At 41.0% G+C, this 20,168-nt stretch overlaps 1 protein-coding gene across 1 annotated transcript in view; it reads right to left on the bottom strand.

The window, feature by feature from the left end:
* LOC129705502 (uncharacterized) overlaps positions 1–9,319 on the bottom strand; it is a 115,007-nt gene extending 105,688 nt beyond the window's left edge. The window contains exons 1-2 of the mRNA XM_055649091.1: positions 9,128–9,319; positions 6,694–6,804 (exon numbers count right to left, since the gene is read on the bottom strand). Coding sequence (XP_055505066.1) covers positions 6,694–6,804; positions 9,128–9,170 — 154 coding nt within the window. The 5' untranslated portion in view covers positions 9,171–9,319. The remainder of the gene's footprint in view (positions 1–6,693; positions 6,805–9,127) is intronic.
* Between the last annotated feature and the right edge of the window lie 10,849 nt (positions 9,320–20,168).

Here is a 20,168-nt window from a genome sequence, read left to right as displayed (position 1 = left end):
TTACATTGCAATTATTTATCCAAAACTGTAACATTAAGGCATCAAAAATTAACAGGACATATATGGTCTTCATGGTTGTTGCTCCTATTATCTCTCAAAAAAGTGACTATGTAGACACAGGTAAAATACTTTTATCTCTTGCATCATGCCCTCTGGTGTGGCATCAAAAAATATGAAACTATGCCATTTTTCAGTTCCTCAGATCAGTTTCAGTTTCTTTTTGACCACCATGTATTACAGGTGCAGGCTAACTTTATGTAATACAGTCATTAGACATAATTTTGCGTCTTCTGCTGATATGTGGTGTCAATCTACAGATACTCTGTTCCTCTGGTTTGCTTCCAGTTCCTCGTGCTGGTTTGCTTCCAGTTCCTCGTGCTGGTGAGGGCAGGAACAGGGAGATAGGGGATCTGAATGTGTGGCTGATGAGCTGGGGAGGGGGGAGGGGGGCAGGAAAGTTTAAACTAAATGGCGGGGGAGGAGACAAATTGGAAATATAAGGATAGAGGATCGGGACTGGGAACTGAATATTCAGGGTTATACGTCCTTTCGAAAGGACAGGCAGATGGGCAGAGGAGGTGAGGTACCTCTGTTGGTGAGGGATGAAATTCAGTCCCTTGCGAGGGGTGACATAGGGACTAACAATGTAGTCGCTGTGCATAAAATTGAGGAATTGTAAAGGTAAGAAGACATTAATGGGAGTTATCTGCAGGTTCCCAAACAGTTGCCTGGATGTAGGGTGCAAGTTGCAGCAGGAATTAAAATTGGCATATAACAAAGGTAATGCCACAGTGGTTATGGGAGATTTCAATATGCCAGTAGACTGGGAAAATCAGATTGGTTCTGGACCCCAAGAAAGGGAGTTTGTAGAGTGCCTCTGAGATGGATTCTTAAGCTTGTACTGGAGCCTACCAGAGAGAAGGCAATTCTGGATTTAGTGATGTCTAATGAACTAGATTTAACAAGGGAACTCGAAGTAAAGGAACCGCTAGGAGGTAGTGATCATAATATTATAAGTTTAAGAGGGAAAAGGTTAAATCTGAAGTTTCAGTGTTGCAGTTGAACAAAGGGGACTATGAGAGCTGGCCAAGGTTGACTGGAAAAGGATCCTAGGAGGAATGACTGTGGAACGGCAATGGCAGGAATATCTGGGCATAATCCAGAAGATGTAGGAGGATCATTTCATTTCAAAGAGGAATAAAGATTCTAAGGGGAGTAAGAGGCAAACTTGGCTGACAAGGGAAGTTAAGGATGGAATAAAACTAAAAGAAAAGGTGTATAACAGCAAAGAGTTGCGGAAAGCCAGAGGATTTGGAAACTTTCAAAGGACAACAGAAGGTAACAAAAAGGGCAATACAGGGTGAAAAGATGAAGTATGAGGGTTTAACTGGCTAAGAGAAAAAGATTAGTAAAGACAAATGCGGGTCCCTTGAAGGCAGAAACAGGTGAAATCATTATGGGGAAGAAGGAAATGGCAGAAGAGTTGAACATAGAAACATAGAACATAGGTGCAGAAGTAGGCCATTCGGCCCTTCGAGTCTGCACCGCCATTCAATATGATCATGGCTGATCATCCAACTCAGTATCCTGTATCTGTCTTCTCTCCATACCCCCTGATCCCTTAAGCCACAAGGGCCACATCTAACCCTCTTAAATAGAGCCAATGAACTGGCCTCAACTACCTTCTGTGGCAGAGAATTCCAGAGATTCACCACTCTGTGTGAATTTTCTTTTCTCATCTCGGTCCTACAAGATTTCCCCCTTATCCTTAAACTGTGACCCCTTGTTCTGGACTTCCCCAACATCGGGAACAATCTTCCTGCATCTAGCCTGTCTAAACCCTTAAGAATTTTGTAAGTTTCTATAAGATCCCCTTTCAATCTTCTAAATTCTAGCGAGTACAAGCTGAGTCTATCCAGTCTTTCTTCATATGAAAGTCCTGACATCCCAGAAATCAGTCTGGTGAACCTTCTCTGTACTCCCTCTATGGCAAGAATGTCTTTCCTCAGATTAGGAGACCAAAACTGTACGCAATACTCCAGGTGTGGTCTCACCAAGACCCTGTACAACTGCAGGAGAACCTCCCTGCTCCTATACTCAAATCCTTTTGCTATGAATGCTAACATACCATTCGCTTTCTTCACTGCCTGCTGCACCTGCATGCCTACTTTTAATGACTGGTGTACCATGACACCCAGGTCTCATTGCATCTCCCCTTTTCCTAATCGGCCATCATTCAGATAATAGTCTGCTTTCCTGTTTTTGCCACCAAAGTGGATAACCTCACATTTATCCACATTATACTGCACCTGCCATGCATTTGCCCACTCTCCCAGCCTATCCAAGTCACCTTGCAGCCTCCTAGCATCCTCCTCACAGCTAACACTGCCCCCCAGCTTCATCTGCAAACTTGGAGATGTTGCATTCAATTCCTTCGTCCAAATCATTAATATATATTGTAAATAGCTGGCGTCCCAGAAGTGAGCCTTGCAGTACCCCACTGTCACTGCCTGCCATTCTGAAAAGGACCCATTTACTCCTACTCTTTGCTTCCTGTCTGCCAGCCAGTTCTCTATCCACATCAATACTGAACCCCCAATACCGTGTGCTTTAAGTTTGTATACTAATCTCTTATGTGGGACCTTGTCAAAAGCCTTCTGAAAGTCCAGATATAACACATCCACTGGTTCTCCCTTATCCACTCTACTAGTTACATCCTCGAAAAATTCTATAAGATTCGTCAGACATTATTTACCTTTCATAAATCCATGCTGACTTTGTCCAATGATTTCACCACTTTCCAAATGTGCTGCTATCCCATCTTTAATAACTGACTCTAGCTGTTTCCCCACTACCGATGTTAGACTAACTGGTCTGTAATTCCCCGTTTTCTCTCTCCCTCCCTTTTTAAAAAGTAGGGTTACATTAGCTACCCTCCAATCCTCAGGAACTACTCCAGAATCTAAAGAGTTTTGAAAAATTATCACTAATGCATCCACTATTTCTGCGGCTACTTCCTTAAGTACTCTGGGATGCAGCCTATCTGGCCCTGGGGATTTATCGGCCTTTAATCCATTCAATTTACCTAACACCACTTCCCGGCTAACCAGGATTTTACTCAGTTCCTCCATTTCATTTGACCCCCCGGTCTCCTGCTATTTCCGGCAGATTATTTATGTCTTCCTTAGTGAAGACAGAACCAAAGTAGTTATTCAATTGGTCTGCCATGTCTTTGTTCCCCATGATCAATTCACTTGTTTCTGACTGCAAGGGACCTACATTTGTTTTAACTAATCTTTTTCTCTTCACATATCTATAAAAACGTTTGCAGTCAGTTTTTATGTTCCCTGCCAGTTTTCTTTCATAATCTATTTTCCCTTTCCTAATTATGCCCTTTGTCCTCCTCTGCTGGACTCTGAATTTCTCCCAGTCCTCTGTTAGGCTGCTTTTTCTGGCTAATTTGTATGCTTCATCTTTTGTTTTGATGCTATCCCTGATTTCCCTTGTTATCCACAGATGCACTACTTTCCCTGATGTATTCTTTTGCCAAATTGGGATGAACAATTGTTGTAGTTCATCGATGCAGTCTTTAAATGCCTTCCATTGCATATCCACCGTCAACCCTTTAAGAATCAATTGCCAGTATATCTTGGCCAATTCACGTCTCATACCCTCAAAGTTACCTTTGTTCAAGACCCTTGTTTCTGAATTAACAATATCACTCTCCATCCTAATGAAGAACTCAACCATATTATAGTCACTCTTGCCCAAGGGGCCACGGCACAACAAGACTGCTAACTAACCCTTCCTCATTACTCAATACCCAGTCTAGAATAGCCTGCTCTCGTTGGTTCCTCTACATGTTGGTTTAGAAAACTATCCCGCATACATTCCAAGAAATTCTCTTCCTCAGCACCCTTGCCAATTTGATTCACCCAATCTATATGTAGATTGAAGTCACCCATTATAACAGGTACTTTGGCTCTGTCTTCACTAAGGAAGACACAAGCAATTTACCAGATGTACTGTACTGGGAGACAGAGGAACTGAAAGAAATTTGCATTAGGCGAGAAATAGTATTGGGTAGACTGATGGGATGAACGCTGAGGGCCAAGAGCGGAACACGCTATCAAAACATGGAGGGGACGGGGGGCCACAATTTTTTGGTGGCCACGCGCGCACACACACACGCGCGAGGCTTCGGAGGCTCAATCCAGCGCTAAATGCAGCTCAACTCTGCTTGTCTCACCGGGTTAACTACAGCCCTGGCTGGACTGACGGGATACCAGCGCTGCTTCTCCGCGCTGGCCATATTTCCCACAAGTCCAGGGGGCCAATCGGGACAGTGCCGAAGAGCCGGCCGGGATCGATCCTGGCTGCGGATGAAGAGCAGGTCTGTGCCACGTCTCCCTCCTCCAATCACCGCACTCTATCCTCAGGCCCACTCCCCCCCCCCCCCCTCCTCCAATCATTGCGCTGAATTATCATGTCCCGCCCCCGTTGCCTGCTGACCGATGTCTCTCGTCCACTCGGCATCCTCGATCTTCAGTCCCACCCCCACTGTCTCACAGAAAGCAGAGATTTCACCTGGTTTTAAAATCCGGATTACAAAAACTTGGGGGGGATATCCCCCACCTCTCAAAACATGGGGGGGTGAGGGGGACGTGTCCCCTCTGGCCCCCCCGGGTTTTCCGCCCCAGCTCAGGGCCTGATGGTCTGCATCCAGAGTACTCAAGGAGGTGGCTCTAACAATCGTGGGCGCATTGGTGATCATTTTTTGCAACATTTTATAGATTCAGGATCATTTCCTGCAGATTGGACGGTAGCTAATGTTCAAGAAAGGAGCGAGAGAGAAAACGGGGAATTATAGATCAGTTAGCATGATATCATTGGTGTGGAAGATGCTGGAGTCAATTATTAAAGAAGTGATAACGGCGCATTTGGATAGCAGTAAAAGGATCAGTCCAAGTCAGCATGGATTTATGAAGGGGAAATGCTGCTTGTGTAATCTTCTGGAATTTTTTCAGGATGTGACAAGTAAAATGTATGAAGGAGAGCCAGTGTATCTGGACTTTCAGAAAGCCTTTGATAAGGTCCTACACTGGACAGAGTAGGAATAAACAAGCCCCTGTCAGAATGGCAGGCAGTGGCGAGTGAAGTGCCGCAAGGCTCAATGCTGGGGCCGCAACTATTTACAATATGTATTAATGATTTAGATGATGGGATTTAAAGTAACACTAACAAATTTGCAGATGAAACAAAGCTGGGTGGCAGTGTGAACTGCAAAGAGAATGCTAAGAGGTTGCAGGGTAACTTGGACAGTTTGAGTGAGTGGGCAGATGCAGTATAATGTAGATAAATGTGAGGTTATCCACTTTGGCGGCAATAACAAGGAGGCAGATTATTATCTCAATGGTGTCAGATTAGGAAAAAGGGAAGTGCAACGAGACCTGGGTGTCCTTGTACACCAGTCACTGAAAGTAACCATGCAGGTACAGCAGGCAGTGAAGAAAGTTAATGGCATGTTGGCCTTCATAACGAGAGGATTGAGTATAGATGTAAAGAGGTCCTTCTGCAGTCATGCAGGGCCCTTGGTGAGACCACATCTGGAGTACTGTGTGCAGTTTTGGTCTCCTAATTTGAGAAAGAATATCCTTGCTATTGAGGCAGTGCAGCGTAGGTTCACGAGGTTAATGCCCGAGATGGCGGGACTGTCATATGAGGAAAGATTGGAAAGAGTGGGCATGTATTCATTGGAATTTATAAGGAAGAAAGGGGATCTAATAGAAACGTATAAAATTATAAAAGGACTGGACAAGCTAGATGTAGGAAAAATGGTCCCAATGGTGGGGGAGTCCAGAACCAGGGGCCACAGTCTAAGAGTAAAGGGAAGGCCATTTAAAACTGAGATGAGAAAAACATTTTCACCCAGAGAGTTATGAATTTGTGGAATTCTCCAACACAGAAGGCAGTCAATTCATTGGATGAATTTAAAAGAGAGTTATATAGAGCTCTAGGGGCTAGCTGAATAAAGGGAGTTGGGTAGAAGGCAGGCACCGGTTTACTGATTGTGGATGATCAGCAATATTCACAAAGAATGGCGGTGCAGGTGTGAAGGGCCAAATGACTTCCTCGTGCACCTATTTTCTATGTTTTTACTGGCACCAGGTTTTCAGAGAGATCATAACGAATAAGTTGCATGATTTTAGTGTGCTGTCTGCATGGCAATCAACAGGTGTAAACTCAATTAGATATTGTAATCCTGGTGCCTATTTTCAGCAGTTGTCACCTTACTCACCAATGGACATACCCATAAAGCTCCTATCATTAAAGTGGATATGTCCACAGACAATTGAGATGACAACAGCAGAATAGAGGGTGGCTATATTCCATGCCGGATGTTCTTATACTAATATTGAACTACCATTTCTTTTATATAATATATTCAATCTAAAATAGTAATTGTAATCAGTCAATTTTCTTTTTTTGGCTGACAATCACCGCAAACTCAAGGGCCAGAGGCAGCAATTACTCTGTAGGTAATGATACACAACACTGATGTAGACTTTGTTGTGAGCAATTTTAAACTGTCCTACAGTTCCTAGAATATTAATAATAAAACAATGAATCTATACATTAATTTCTAAAAATGTAAATTTTATGTGATGTTAACATACATATAATCTATCTTACAATTCTGTTGACATATGGAAGAGATAGTGACCAGGGCTTGCTTCTGAGTCTCGGGACTGTCCATCTGATACTTCAGACATTCAAGCAGTAAATCCAAGTCTGTTTTTAAACCTATACATTAAATACAAAGTACGTTGTGATATCTGCTCACAAAGTGACTAATTTACACAAATACTAAAGAGAAAATATTACAAATTAAGCTTAAAAAGCATTTCTGGCAGCAACATTGATCGCATCTCCCTTTAATAATTCAGATAATTCATTTAATGTGTATTAATCCCTGAATCTTTGTGTAATAATACAAGATTGTACAACATTACCTTGCATCAATGGAACCATTCAACGTCATGCTAGTTCGTTGTGTAGCAAACCAGTTAGATTCCTACCCTGGTTTTAGACCCTCTCCAATGTCCACCCTGTAGCCCTTACCTAAGATCGTAAATGTCTACTACAGTCTTTGTGATAGGCACTGGTGAGAACCACTTTGTCTATGTCTACTTTACACATCTTCATTGAATTTATGCTCAACCTCTTTTAGTCCAATAAGAAAAAGTCCAAATTCACTAATGTAACTTTGTCCCAATAATATTCCTGGTAAAGCTCTTTTGACTTTCTCTAGGACATTCACATCATTCCTGAAGTGGATGTAATATTCTAGTCATGGACTAACGAAAGCCTTGGACCATAAACAGCACCACAGGAATTTCAGCCAATGATGTCTGTGCAGATCATGATGTCAAATTAACCTAACCCCATTTGCCTGCACCTGATCCATGTTCCTCTGTGAGTCTGTCTAAATGCCTCTTATACATCTCTATCATGCCTGCTTCCTCCATCCTTCCCACCCCTCCCCATATGTTTCAGGCATCTAATACACTCTGTGTAAAAAATCTGCCCTGCACATTTTTAAACTGTCTTTTACAGCTAGGCCCTCTACTGTTAGATATTTCTATTCTGGAAAAAATACTTTGACAAGCCGTATGAGGCTAATTTATCTGCACTTAATATCACCACAGTAGGTACTGAGGGACATACTGCAATATCTTTATGGGAAAGGGCCATAGTCTAAGGTCCTCGTGTTACTGCACATTAACCAGCTAGCTCATGTGTAAAAGCCTCACAAAAACTTCTAGATTGCATTATTTAAGTGGTACTGACACATTATGCTAAATTAATAGTGAAATTAATGTAGAGAAAGACGTGTACCAATTGTAGTCACTGTATATGTTATGAATAAAATTTGAATATTTCTAATTGAGAAAAGAACATCAATTTCACTTTATGAAACTCAAGATTTGTGGCTCCTTGATAAATACTTTCTATATCTGATCTACCACCTTCAAAGATCTATACATACGAAACCCAGATCTCCGCACATTCTTTAGAACTTTGCCATTGTCTATATTGCTTCTCCCCATCCCTTCTCTCAAATGCATTACCACATATTCCTATGGAAAACATTCCATGGGTCATTTATCTACTTGTCCCGATAGCCTATACATGTTCTCTAATTTGAAGAATTCAGCTGACCAGCTCCATGTAGTTTGTTTTGTTTTATTTCATTATCTACTCTATCTTCCTCAATTGGGGAACACAGGGTTGGATTCCCACCCCTTTCCCTTTTGTGTCTGTGTATCTACCTTAAAGATCTCCCAATTTTGCATTACAGTTTTCCAATCAATCATTGGTTCTACTTTACCCTAGATAAAACCCATCTCATCCCTTTGGAGTTAGTCATCTTCCAATTTAAGCTTCTTGATAACCAATACCAATAATAATGTTCTACCCCCTTGCCTTTCTCCATTACCTATTTATACCCAATTTTATAATGATTACACCCTTGCCCAACTATTCTCCTACCGATACCTAGTCTACCTCATTCTGCAGCAACAGATTGAGCAATGCAGATTTCCTAGTTGAGTAGAAAACATATTGGCTAAGGAAGTTCTCCTGAATGCATTGCAGAAATTCCCCTTCCTCCTTTCCTTTTCTAACATTATTTGGGTAAATAAAGAGTATTAGTTTTGCACATCTCAGTAATTTTTCTTCAGATTTATTCATCTCATCATATCTCACTATTTGAACGCCAGTATCTAAAATCTACCTGTGTCATGTGCAGCCTGGGACACAGGTTTTCCAGATAAATTTATTTGTATGCACTGGGGAGTAGCTACAACTACGTGCTCTGCCATTGGACTTGAACTTAACATGAGAATATAACTGGGAAAGTGCTGGTAAAAACTAGTTACCATGTTAGGAATTGCTGTATTCAAGTACAAACATATGGAAATCCTGAACTGCAGCACCAACACAAAGAAATGTCAGAAGTTCTGTGCCAAACTGTTGTCATAATTCTTTGTAAAATTGGAGCCATTTTCTATTAAATAATACTACTCTGTGACATTAAACTTGCTTAGTACAGAAACATCCTCACCACAAAGTATGTTGCCATTAGTCCCTTCTGGGTAGTTCATCATTGCCTAGAGATTTCCAGAATTTTAAAGAACAGAAACAGTGCAACCTGTAATTTAAAAAGCAACATGAATTTCCATTGTGATTTATAAAAAGGCACAGCCTAAGCTTGATATAATTTCTTGCAACAAATCTACCAGAACATCTGTCAGGTATAATTTATACTGTTTTGGAATTTATCTATATCATTTTATTCTTATAATTTTAACTTATTTACAATTTGTGGTAATTGATCAATATATTATTTGGTTCTCCTAAATTCCAATGTTGGACTTTAATATACTTAACTACTGAAGATCCTCAGCCCTTTGGAGCAGAAAATTCCGAAAATTCAAATCCAACTCTGTGAACAAATTCCTCTTGATCTTGGTAAGGGATATCAAACTCATTTTCCTGAGACATGCCCTCTAGATCAAAACTTTTATTTTTATTATTATAACATTATTTTTGACTTCACATTATTATTGTCTACTTACTTGTTTGTTTTCTTTTATATTGAACTTTTTTTTGTTTATTATGGGTTTTACAGAGCACTGTTTACATATCTGTTGTGCTGCTACAAGTAAAAATGTTATTGTTTCATTTCAGGACGTAAGACATTTTAGTTTAGTTTAGAGATAAAACACTCCTGACTTTTCAGCCAAGGGAATCTGCCTTTCAGCCTCCATGCCCATTCAGAAATGTATATATTTTTATGCATCCATTTTATTACACTCTAAAGAACATAAGCCCAACCATACAGGATGTCTTCAAGTCACCAAGTATATCCTTTCTGTAATACACCAAAATGTATTGATCCAGGTGTGATTTCAGCAAAGACATGGCCCACTATTGAAAAATTAATCTCTTAAACTCTAAACCCCTTGTAATGGAGGCCAAAATGCACTTGCGTAAATGCATGGTTGCATACTGCCTTTCTGTGTATCGTATTGAAGGACACATAACTCTTTTTGTACATTTGATAGTTGTTCTCCATTTTAGATTCTATTTTTCCATCAAATGCTGACCAATAATCAAACCCTATCTTTCCAAATTCATGTATATCTTATCCTTCAGAGTCTATTGCAGTAACTAAACTTCCAGACGTTAGCTTTACTGATCTAGGATTCCTACTTTTTTTTTGCAGCACTTCTTGAATAAAGGCTCTTGCAATTTCTTCTCTAACTTCCCACAATGTTCTTGGATATAGCTGATCAGGCCCTGGAGATTGATCTACCCTCATATATTTAAAAACAGACAGCACCTCCTCTAATGTAATGCAGACTATCCTCAAGACATTCTCATTAATTTTCCGGAGTTCCCTAGTCTTCATGTCTATCCACAGCAAAACAAAAAGACAAAACAGAAACAGAATACAACTCAGGTTCAAGACACCCATGTTCAGACCAACCCAGATTACAGTAAATTCACCGCTTTTCGCAACAGTTACAAGTTTCACTGTTGTCCTATAGAGTTTCATTGTCTGTCTTACTCGTTATCACCTAGCCCAATGCTTCTTAAACTGGTGAATGGTTCACCCAAGGGCGAATGAAATTATTTTGGGGTGAATTAAACTAGAGGGGTGAATGAAGGGTGAATTATTTCATTTATTCGGATATTTATATATATTTTTCTATACTTAAAAAAGGCATCGCCAATAAAGTGGTTAGTTAGATTATTGGTTTTAATGGAAGTGGAGCTGGAAATTTGATGTTTTTTTCTCTCTCACTATGGTTTTCTAATTTCAAAGTAGCAGGATATTTCCCAAATTTACTGGAATATAACCTTTTAAGGAAGACCATATGAGCTGGTGGGATCATAAATCTTATAAATGGCAACACTGGAGGATCACCGTATGCAACTGTTGAACTGTAACTTTACTTTGTGTAGCAATTTAGCTACCAAAGTTGATATTTGGTAGTATTGTGAGCTTTCGTCACGGAGAGTTATAGAATATTTTATTAGTTGGATACTAATATATTAAATCACATACTCCATGTTTTTTTTTAAACTAGTTTTCCAAGAAAAAAACTGCAGTAATCAAAGCCCAAAAGGGTAGGAAGGAGTTGAAGCCAGTGTTTAGACGTCAGAATGTTTTTTTATCATTCAAATAGAATGATTTTCTAACTCCAGTGGTAATTAAACTTTTTTTTTCACTCCTAGTTTTCTTTACATATTTTTAGGATGTTCAAAAAGTTTAATAAAATAAACACTTAAGAAATTAGTTAATTTATGTTTTTTGCTCATGTGACAAAATAAATTATATATAAAATTATACACAAGGGAAAATAAGACGGAAGTTACCAAAAAACATAAGAAAATTTAGTCGAGGGCGAATTAAATTTTGTGATACTCATGGGTGAATGACACTGAAATAGTTTAAGCACTGACCTAGCCCACAACCAACAATAGATCGTTCCCTTGATCATCATTACTTTTTTGCATTTCTTTCATTCATTTGTTCTATATCGCTCTATATCACCATCTATATCTCTCATTTCCCTTTCCCGACTCTTAGTCTGAAAACTGTAACATGACTTTGTGACTAATAGTCAATGCCCCAACCGACGAATGCAAGCATTCCATATGCCTTTTTACCACTCCACCTACTTGTGTTACTACTTTCCATGAGCTACGGACTTACACTCCATGATCAATACTGTTCAGGGTCCTGCCATTAACCTACACTTTCCACATATTTGATTTCCCAAAGTGCAAGACTTTGAAGCTGGTATGACTTGCTTCAGAGTCATCTTGTTAAATCTCATTGTCTGTACTTGTTCTAACCTAGCATACAATGATCTGTTCCCTTGATCATTACTATTTATCCCTAATTTCCCTTTCCCCTGACTCTTAGACTGAAGGGTCGCGATCCAAAACATCATATATTCCTTTTCTCCAGATGCTGCTTGAGTCGCTGAGTTATTCCAGCTTTTTGTATCTATCTTTAGAGAAATATTCATTGAGGACCTCACCCATGTATTCGTGTTGTCCATTATGAACTGACAAAGTAATTCCCTCACCTTTCCCAGATTCCTGTCATCCTTTTGTATTGCACAGGCCACATTTAATGAACAAAGTAATTTCTTCACTTTTCTTAGATTCCTACCCTTCCTAAATGTCCTTTAACCTTTAATATTTAAGTCCCAATCTATATCATCCTGCTGCCAAGTTTCTGTTATGGCTAGGAAATCATTATTTTTATTTATGCTCTCAGCACATCTGTTTTGAAACAAATGTTATGTCTTTAAATGCCAGAGATTTTTGTTCTGACCTTTAATTATTTTTGTAATCGCTGGCCTTATCTATTGATTTACTTTTAGATTTAAATTAGTTCCTACAGATTTATATTCCGAGCCAACACAAGCTCCCAATTAATTCAGTCTCTTCCAACTTACCCTATGCTTGTCAATCGTTGGAACATTCCAAAGGCGTACAGGTTTGTTGGTTAATTGGTTTCTGTAAATTATAAATTATCCCTAGTGTGTAGGAAGGGGTGATCGCCGGTTGGCATGGATTTAGTGGGCCGAATTACCTGTTCACATGCAGTATCTTGAAAGTCATTATTGAGTCTTGATTAAACCAAGAATAGGTTAAGAAAGAGCTATACCATGGTGATCTTTCAGCTGAGATAATATAGTATTAAGATGTTACAGAAGCAGAATATATTGAGGGCTCAGCAGCTGTAATAAAAGCTTTCCCACAAATGTTCCAACATTCTATGTATTGTCCGATTTTCTAAAATAAACATGCCAGCAGAAGATTCTGCATTTAGTACAGTCATTCCTGGCACTGAGACGATGGCTGAGAGCTTGTCTGTAAATCATTTTTAAATTTCAGATGGGAACCACCATTTACCATGCAAAAACCAACAAATTAACTTTAGCAGTTAAAGGAGAAAATATGATTTGATAGAATTAGAAAAGTTAGTAATTAAGGTATCCAAATGTTTAATTAGTAATACAAAATGATAACTAAAGGGCCTGATCCACTTGGGCGTCATTTGCGCGTAATTTACGCGTCATCATTTATGCGTCATGACGCACACGTGATGGTGCACAGTATGCACGCATGGTGCCTGGTGACGTAGGCGTGTGATGCGCAGTTGCGCGCGGCGCCACAGGATTACAGTATGTACAAAATCTTTGCGCACCATCTGCATGATGCACAAATGACGCCCAAGTTGGTCAGGCCCTTAAGTGATATAGGTAGACAAAATGCTGGAGAAACTCAGTGGGTGAAGCAGCATCTATGGAGCAAAGAAATAGGTTTCGGGTAAAGACCCTTCTTGAGACTGATGTGGGGGTGGGGAATGGGAGGAAGAAAGCCTGCTCTTGGTCTCACTGATGTAGAGCAGTTGACATCTAGAACAGCGGATGCAATAGATGAGGTTGGAGGAAGTGCAGGTGAACCTCTGCCTCACCTGGAAAGACTGCTTGGGTCCTTGGATGGAGTCGAGGGGGGAGGTAAAGCGACAAGTGTAGCATTTCCTGCGGTTGCAAGGGAAAGTACCAGGGGGGGAGGTGGTTTGTGTGGGAAGGGATGAATTGACCAGCATCCGCTGTTCTAGGTATCAACTGCTCTACATTGGTGAGACCAAGCGCAGGCTTGGCTATCGCTTCGCCCAACACCTCTGCTGATCTTCGAGTGGCTCAGTATTTCAACTCCCCCTCCCATTCCGAATCTGACCTTTCTGTCCTAGGCCTCCTCCATGGCCAGAGTGAGTCCCACCGCAAATTGGAGGAGCAGCATCTCATATTTCGCTTGAGTAGTTTACACCCTAGCGGTATGAACATTGACTTCTCCAATTTCAGGTAGTCCTTGCTTTCTCCCTTCTTCCCCTCCCCTTCCCAGCTCTCCCGCAGCCTATTGTCTCCGCCTCTTCCTTTCTTCTTCCCGCCCATCCTCCCCACCCCCATATCAGTCTGAAGAAGGGTCTCAACCCGAAACGTCACCTATTCCTTCGCTCCATAGATGCTGCCTCACTTGCTGAGTTTGTCCAGCATTTTTGTCTACCTTCGATTTTTCCAGCATCTGCAGTTCTTTCTTAAACACTAAGTGATGTAGGAGAAATTAAAACATTTACCAATAAACAATTATTATAAGCAATTTTAGAAATGGAAGAATAATAAAGAAAAATCTAAAAGAATCTGACAAACAAATGGTTACATTAATATGCTTCAATCAAGCAGTTATGTCTTGGAAATATAGTGATAAATTAAAGCAAAATATAAAAGGAAAATACAGTTAACAATAGCGGTTTGAGAATAAAGATTGTAAAGGGGCATCAGGTTTACATCAGATATTGTAAAAATAGAGAAATTAAAAGCTCACAAAGTGGATGTTAGAGGTGATAACAATTTGATGAAACATTTATAGTTCATAGAAACATAGAAAATAGGTGCAGGAGTAGGCCATTCGCCCCTTCGAGCCTGCACCGCCATTCAATATGATCATGGCTGATCAACCAACTCAATATCCTGTACCTGCCTTCTCTCCATACCCCCTGATACCTTTAGCCACAAGGGCCACATCTAACTCCCTCCTAAATATCGCCAATGAACTGGCCTCAACTACCTTCTGTGGCAGAGAATTCCAGAGATTCACCAATCTCTGTGTGAAAAAATGTTTTTCTCATCTCGGTCCAAAAAGATTTCCCCCTTATCCTCAAACTGTGACCCCTTGTTCTGGACTTCCCCAACATCGGGAACAATCTTCCTGCATCTAACCTGTCCAATCCCTTAAGAATTTTGTACGTTTCTGTAAGATCCCCCCTCAATCTTCTAAATTCTAGCGAGTACAAGCTGAGTCTATCCAGTCTTTCTTCATACGAGTCCTGACATCCCAGGAATCAGTCTGGTGAACCTTCTCTGTACTTCCTCTATGGCAAGAATGTCTTTCCTCAGATTAGGAGACCAAAACTGTACGCAATACTCCAGGTGTGGTCTCACCAAGACCATGTATAACTGCAATAGAACCTCCCTGCTCTTATACTCAAATCCTTTTGCTATGAATGCTAACATACCATTCACTTTCTTCACTGCCTGCTGCACCTGCATGCCTACTTTCAATGACTGATGTACCATGACACCCAGGTCTCATTGCATCTCCTCCTTTCCTAATCGGCCACCATTCAGATAACAATCTACTTTCCAGTTTTTGCCACCAAAGTGGATAACCTCACAATTATCCACATTATACTGCATCTGCCATGCATCTGCCCACTCACCCAACCTATCCAAGTGACCCTTGTCGAAAGCCTTCTGAAAGTCCAGATATAACACATCCACTGGTTCTCCCTTATCCATTCTACTAATTACATCCTCGAAAAATTCTATAAGATTCGTCAGACATGATTTACCTTTTATAAATCCATGCTGACTTTGTCCAATGTTCATGTTTTAATTTCCATGAAAACACTTGATTTACTGAGCTTTGGTATAACAGCTGGCTTTCCCTTTCCCTTACAAGAATCTCTATGTAATTTGAATAGTCTGCTGTAGTCATTAGGAATACTAATATTAGCAGGTACAAATAGTCAAATCTTTGTCTTGGCTTGCATAAGGATGAGGTTTTTTTTAATGTTATGTTCAATAAAAATATAAGCTGTCCAAGAGGCATACGGGAAAAATAACGTAAACCTCTGCTCTCTCTACTTTTATATTTGTAAAAGTGGCGGTGATTTTAAGGTGCCAATTTTGTGCTTGAAATCTATTGGATGAAATAATGTTAATTGATTTGAGTTTAAGGACAGAAATGTTATGAATTTACTAAAAGATGTGTTGGATTTTGTGGTATAGGACCAGCAGATTTTCCCCATTACTGAATATTATTCAACTTAATACTTCAAAACTCTTTTAATTCACTCTTTTTAGATGTTGCATAGTTCATTATATAATAAACTTTCCAGTGGATCCAACAAGTTTCAAGAGACAGCAGGAAATAAAACCAGGCAAGTTTAAACGGACGACAGGAACTGGGCCCCAGTATGTTATGTGGAGCATGGGAACTAGAGCTCAAAGACACATAAGAATCAGGGCCTGGCTGACCTAAGGGTGCAGAAACTAAAGCCTGGACAACTTTACAGGAAGCATGGAAACCTAGGCAACTCTTCAATCCTTTCATCGCACATCTTCTGTCGTTTCATCTGTCCTTTGTCCAACCATCTGCCTATCAAAACTGCCCCTCACCTGTACCACCTATTACTTGCCAGGCTTCATCCTGCCCTTCCTCTCTTCCATCTTCCCCCTCCCCTATCTCTAAAGGGCCTAACTCGAAACATCATCTTCTTCAGAGATCGTGTTCTAGAGAACACACATCATGTTCTCCAGAGACCTACTAAGTTACTCCTGCACTTTGTATCTTTTTATGGGAACCCAGCTCTGCATGTAGGTACCATGGTAATTATCACCCAATGAGCCAGACACTGAACACTGGGATTAGTGAACAACTGGAAAATAAAGTATTGGAGTATCTAAATTGTGTGAAAACTCCCTGGTTGAGATGCACAGGATTGTCACACAACTGCAACCACTGGGTTCCCTCATGACAATGTGCAGTACACTGTATCAGAATAAGAAGTTGTAAAGGTTTAAAAAAATCAGAATGGATACTCAATGTATCAGAAAATATGAATATAGTAACTATTTAAGAAATAAAATTGTTGAATACAGCAACTGTAAATTTACACCAGATTTATGGTTGGCCAATTTTATTCCATTTGCTTAGTCATTTTTTTTGGAAAAATAACTCACAGGATTGAGTTCAGTAGTAGTCAGGATTTCTTTTTCATTAGCATATCTTTTTTTTTTATATCTTTCTATCTAGTTTCAGTGTGTGAAACGCAGGACACATGAGAATGTGGAAGTTTCTGTTTAAATTACTATGTCCCTTTAAAACTCCTAGCTCTGGACGTTCCAATGATCTGTGAACTATTTCGCATATGAACTGGGAATATTTCACTTCAGTGGGCGCCAAAGCGAACATGTTTACCTGCAGTAAATAGGGAATTGGAATGAAAATATTGTTCGAAGTGAAACTGGGTCACCACTGATAAAAGTTTATAACATTCTCAGAGGCACAGGAAGGATATATGGTCTTGCCGCCCTCCTCACACGTTCACTTCTCAAACCCCTCACGCCAACCCTTCACTGACACACCTCAAATCCTTAACTCCACTTGCTCTCTCCTCAACCACCCCACTCCTCAAACCCATGTCCACATGCTTGCCTAAACCCCACTCCACCCGTCGCTAATATCCATCGCTCATCAAACCTCACTCCATCTCTCGCTCTTCAAACCCCTCATTCCATCCCTTCTCCATAAATCCCTCCCCCACTCCACCCCTCGCTGCTCATATCCCTGAGTCCACACTATAAAATCCTCTCATCTCCAACGACCCACTGCCGCTCCTCCGCCTTCATAACCTGTCGTCGCGTCTCTGCTCTCCCACGGTACTGATGAGAAAGGGGTATGGAGGGCGGTTCATGGAGGGAGCGTCTCTCTCCCTCTGCTCTCCCCCTGTAGTGATGTAGTGAAGAGATTCGTTCCCCCTCCCCGGTTGAGGGAGCTGAGCGTCTCTCTCCTCCCCTAGCCCTCTACCGCGATATTTATGAGGGAACGGTTGTCGTCTCTTCTCACCCCGACCCGCTCACGCTTCAGTGATAGGTAGGGAGCATCTCTCTGTTCTCCCCGGGTAGATGAGGAAGGGAACGTCTCTCTGCTCTGGTGATGAGGGACGGGGTCGGAGATCCTCACCTCACGCCCGCCTCGACCTCGCTCCACGACGGACTAATGCTTCCCGCCAAAACCAACAGGCAACCGCGCGAGCGCTGACGTCAGTGCGCAGCCACGACGTTAACCACGAGGGCGGGGTTTGGTCAGGGCCGCACTAACTCTGGAGTCCACGCCTCCAGCTTCCCACCACCCGAGGACATTGAAACCCCAATGCTGACCATGGCAAAATGAATGGCTACAGAATTACACAACTCACCCGACCACCTGCGCTATTGGGAGAGATTGGGCAGACTAGGACGTTATTCCTTGGAACTCCAGGAGGCTGAGGGGTGTAGGCTGTGGGCCCAGCTACGAAAATGTGTCTAGAAATGAACTTATGTGACCCATGTCATGGAACTACATGAAATTTTGCACAGATTTAGATACAATATAATTGAGAAGCAAGACTTAACTCGTCAGTGCTAAAAGCTGCACATTAATTAATTAAACTAATTAGAAAATGAGTTCAAAAAAGTAAGCATCAATGCCCATATTACACCTTGGGGAGCCTATTTCTGAGCTGCAGTCTCTCTGCCATATATTATTTTATATATATATATATATATATATATTACATGAATATGACTGTAATCATATATAATTATATTATTTAAAAATAATATAACGAATATAATTGTGAGTGTATATTTTGAAGACTGCCGCAGAGGCCTGGCTCCTGCACCAGCCTAATTTATGGATGAGGGCAGTTCCTGTGGGTTCCCCCGTTTACTGAACCCCACTGACCGCCTTGCGCAGAGTGGGAGGGGTTACAGCAATAGTGGAACTGGGGCAGTGCCAGGCTGGGGGACAGGCCTGTAAGAGTAAAAATTCTTATTTCTGATGTAAATGTCACATCCTGACCAAGAATCGAATGTTCTGATGTTTACTCGATGAGTATTCATTTTAAGTTACAATGAGCCTATATTTATGTTAGAGACCCCCCGTGGTGCCTTTGTAAACAAGGGCTATTACCTTTAACCTAAAAGAACCCCAAAAGTGTTGAATTGTTTGTGTATTTGTAGTTTGTGTGTGTGTGCCTGTGTGTACCTGTCAAACGTGTATCTGTAGATGGATGTGTGTGTGCGGATGGATGTGTGTGTGGATATGTGTGTGCATGTATGTGTGTGGATGGATGTGTGTGTGGATGGATGTGTGTGTGTGTATGGGTATGTGGATGTATGTGTGTGGATGTGGATGGATGGATGTATGTGGATGGATGTATACGTGGATGGATGTGTGTATGTGTAGATGGATGAGGGAACGGTTGTCTGTGATTGAATGTGTGTGTGGATGGATTTATGTGTGTATGTGTGGATGAATGTATGTGTTGATGTATGTGTTGATGTGTGTGTGTGTGTGTGGATGTGTGGGCGGATGTATGTGTGGGTGGATGTGTGGGTTGGGTGGATGGGTGGACTGTCGCACTGTTATTCACTAGCACGCCATAATCATGTAATTCACTCATTGTTTAAATAATTTGATGCAATAAACAGTAAAACACTCCACATTAAAAGACTTTATATAATCATTTATTTCCATTTCCGCAATCATCTAATCTTCATCTGAATCTTCTTCATCAGATTCCAAATATTTTGTAGTGAAGGGGGAGGGAGAGGGGGAGGGGGAGGGAGAATGGGAAGGGGAGGGGGTAGGGGGGGGAGGGAGTGGGAAGGAGTGGGAAGGAGGGGGAGGGAGAAAGAGCAGAGACTGAGACACATGAGAGCAGATTGAAAAAAACAAACAAAACCTGTTGGAGGCAATGAAAGCTGCCTTGCGTAACACTGTACAAGTGAGTAACAGAAGCAGGCAGATACTGTGTAGTTAAATAGATCTGTTTTGCCTTGTTCTTCTTTGTGTAGTTAACTTGTGCCCGCGAAACCCCCCCCCCCCCAACAAATAGCACGCAGGAAGCATTTATGAAAATTTCAGGAAATACCATCAAATTCCAGGGATTCTATTTAAGGAATCTTTTGTTGAGGTGTGGAAGCACTGCCCTAGAGCTCTATCTAACTCTCTTTTAAATTCATCCAGTGCATTGGTCTCTACTGCCTTCTGTGGCAGAGAATTCCACAAATTCACAACACTCTTGGTTAAAAAGGTTTTTTTCATCTCAGTTTTAAATGGCCCCTTTACTCTTGGACTGAGGCCCCTGGTTCTGGACTCCCCCAACATTGGGAACATATTTCCTGCATCTAGCTTGTCCAGTCCTTTTATAATTTTATACGTTTCTATAAGATGCCCTCTCATTC

Source organism: Leucoraja erinacea, chromosome 17 (assembly GCF_028641065.1).
Source record: "Leucoraja erinacea ecotype New England chromosome 17, Leri_hhj_1, whole genome shotgun sequence".
Lineage (NCBI taxonomy): Eukaryota > Metazoa > Chordata > Chondrichthyes > Rajiformes > Rajidae > Leucoraja > Leucoraja erinaceus.
Note: the sequence above shows the minus strand (reverse complement) of the source record. Positions and strands in the feature narration are given on the sequence as shown.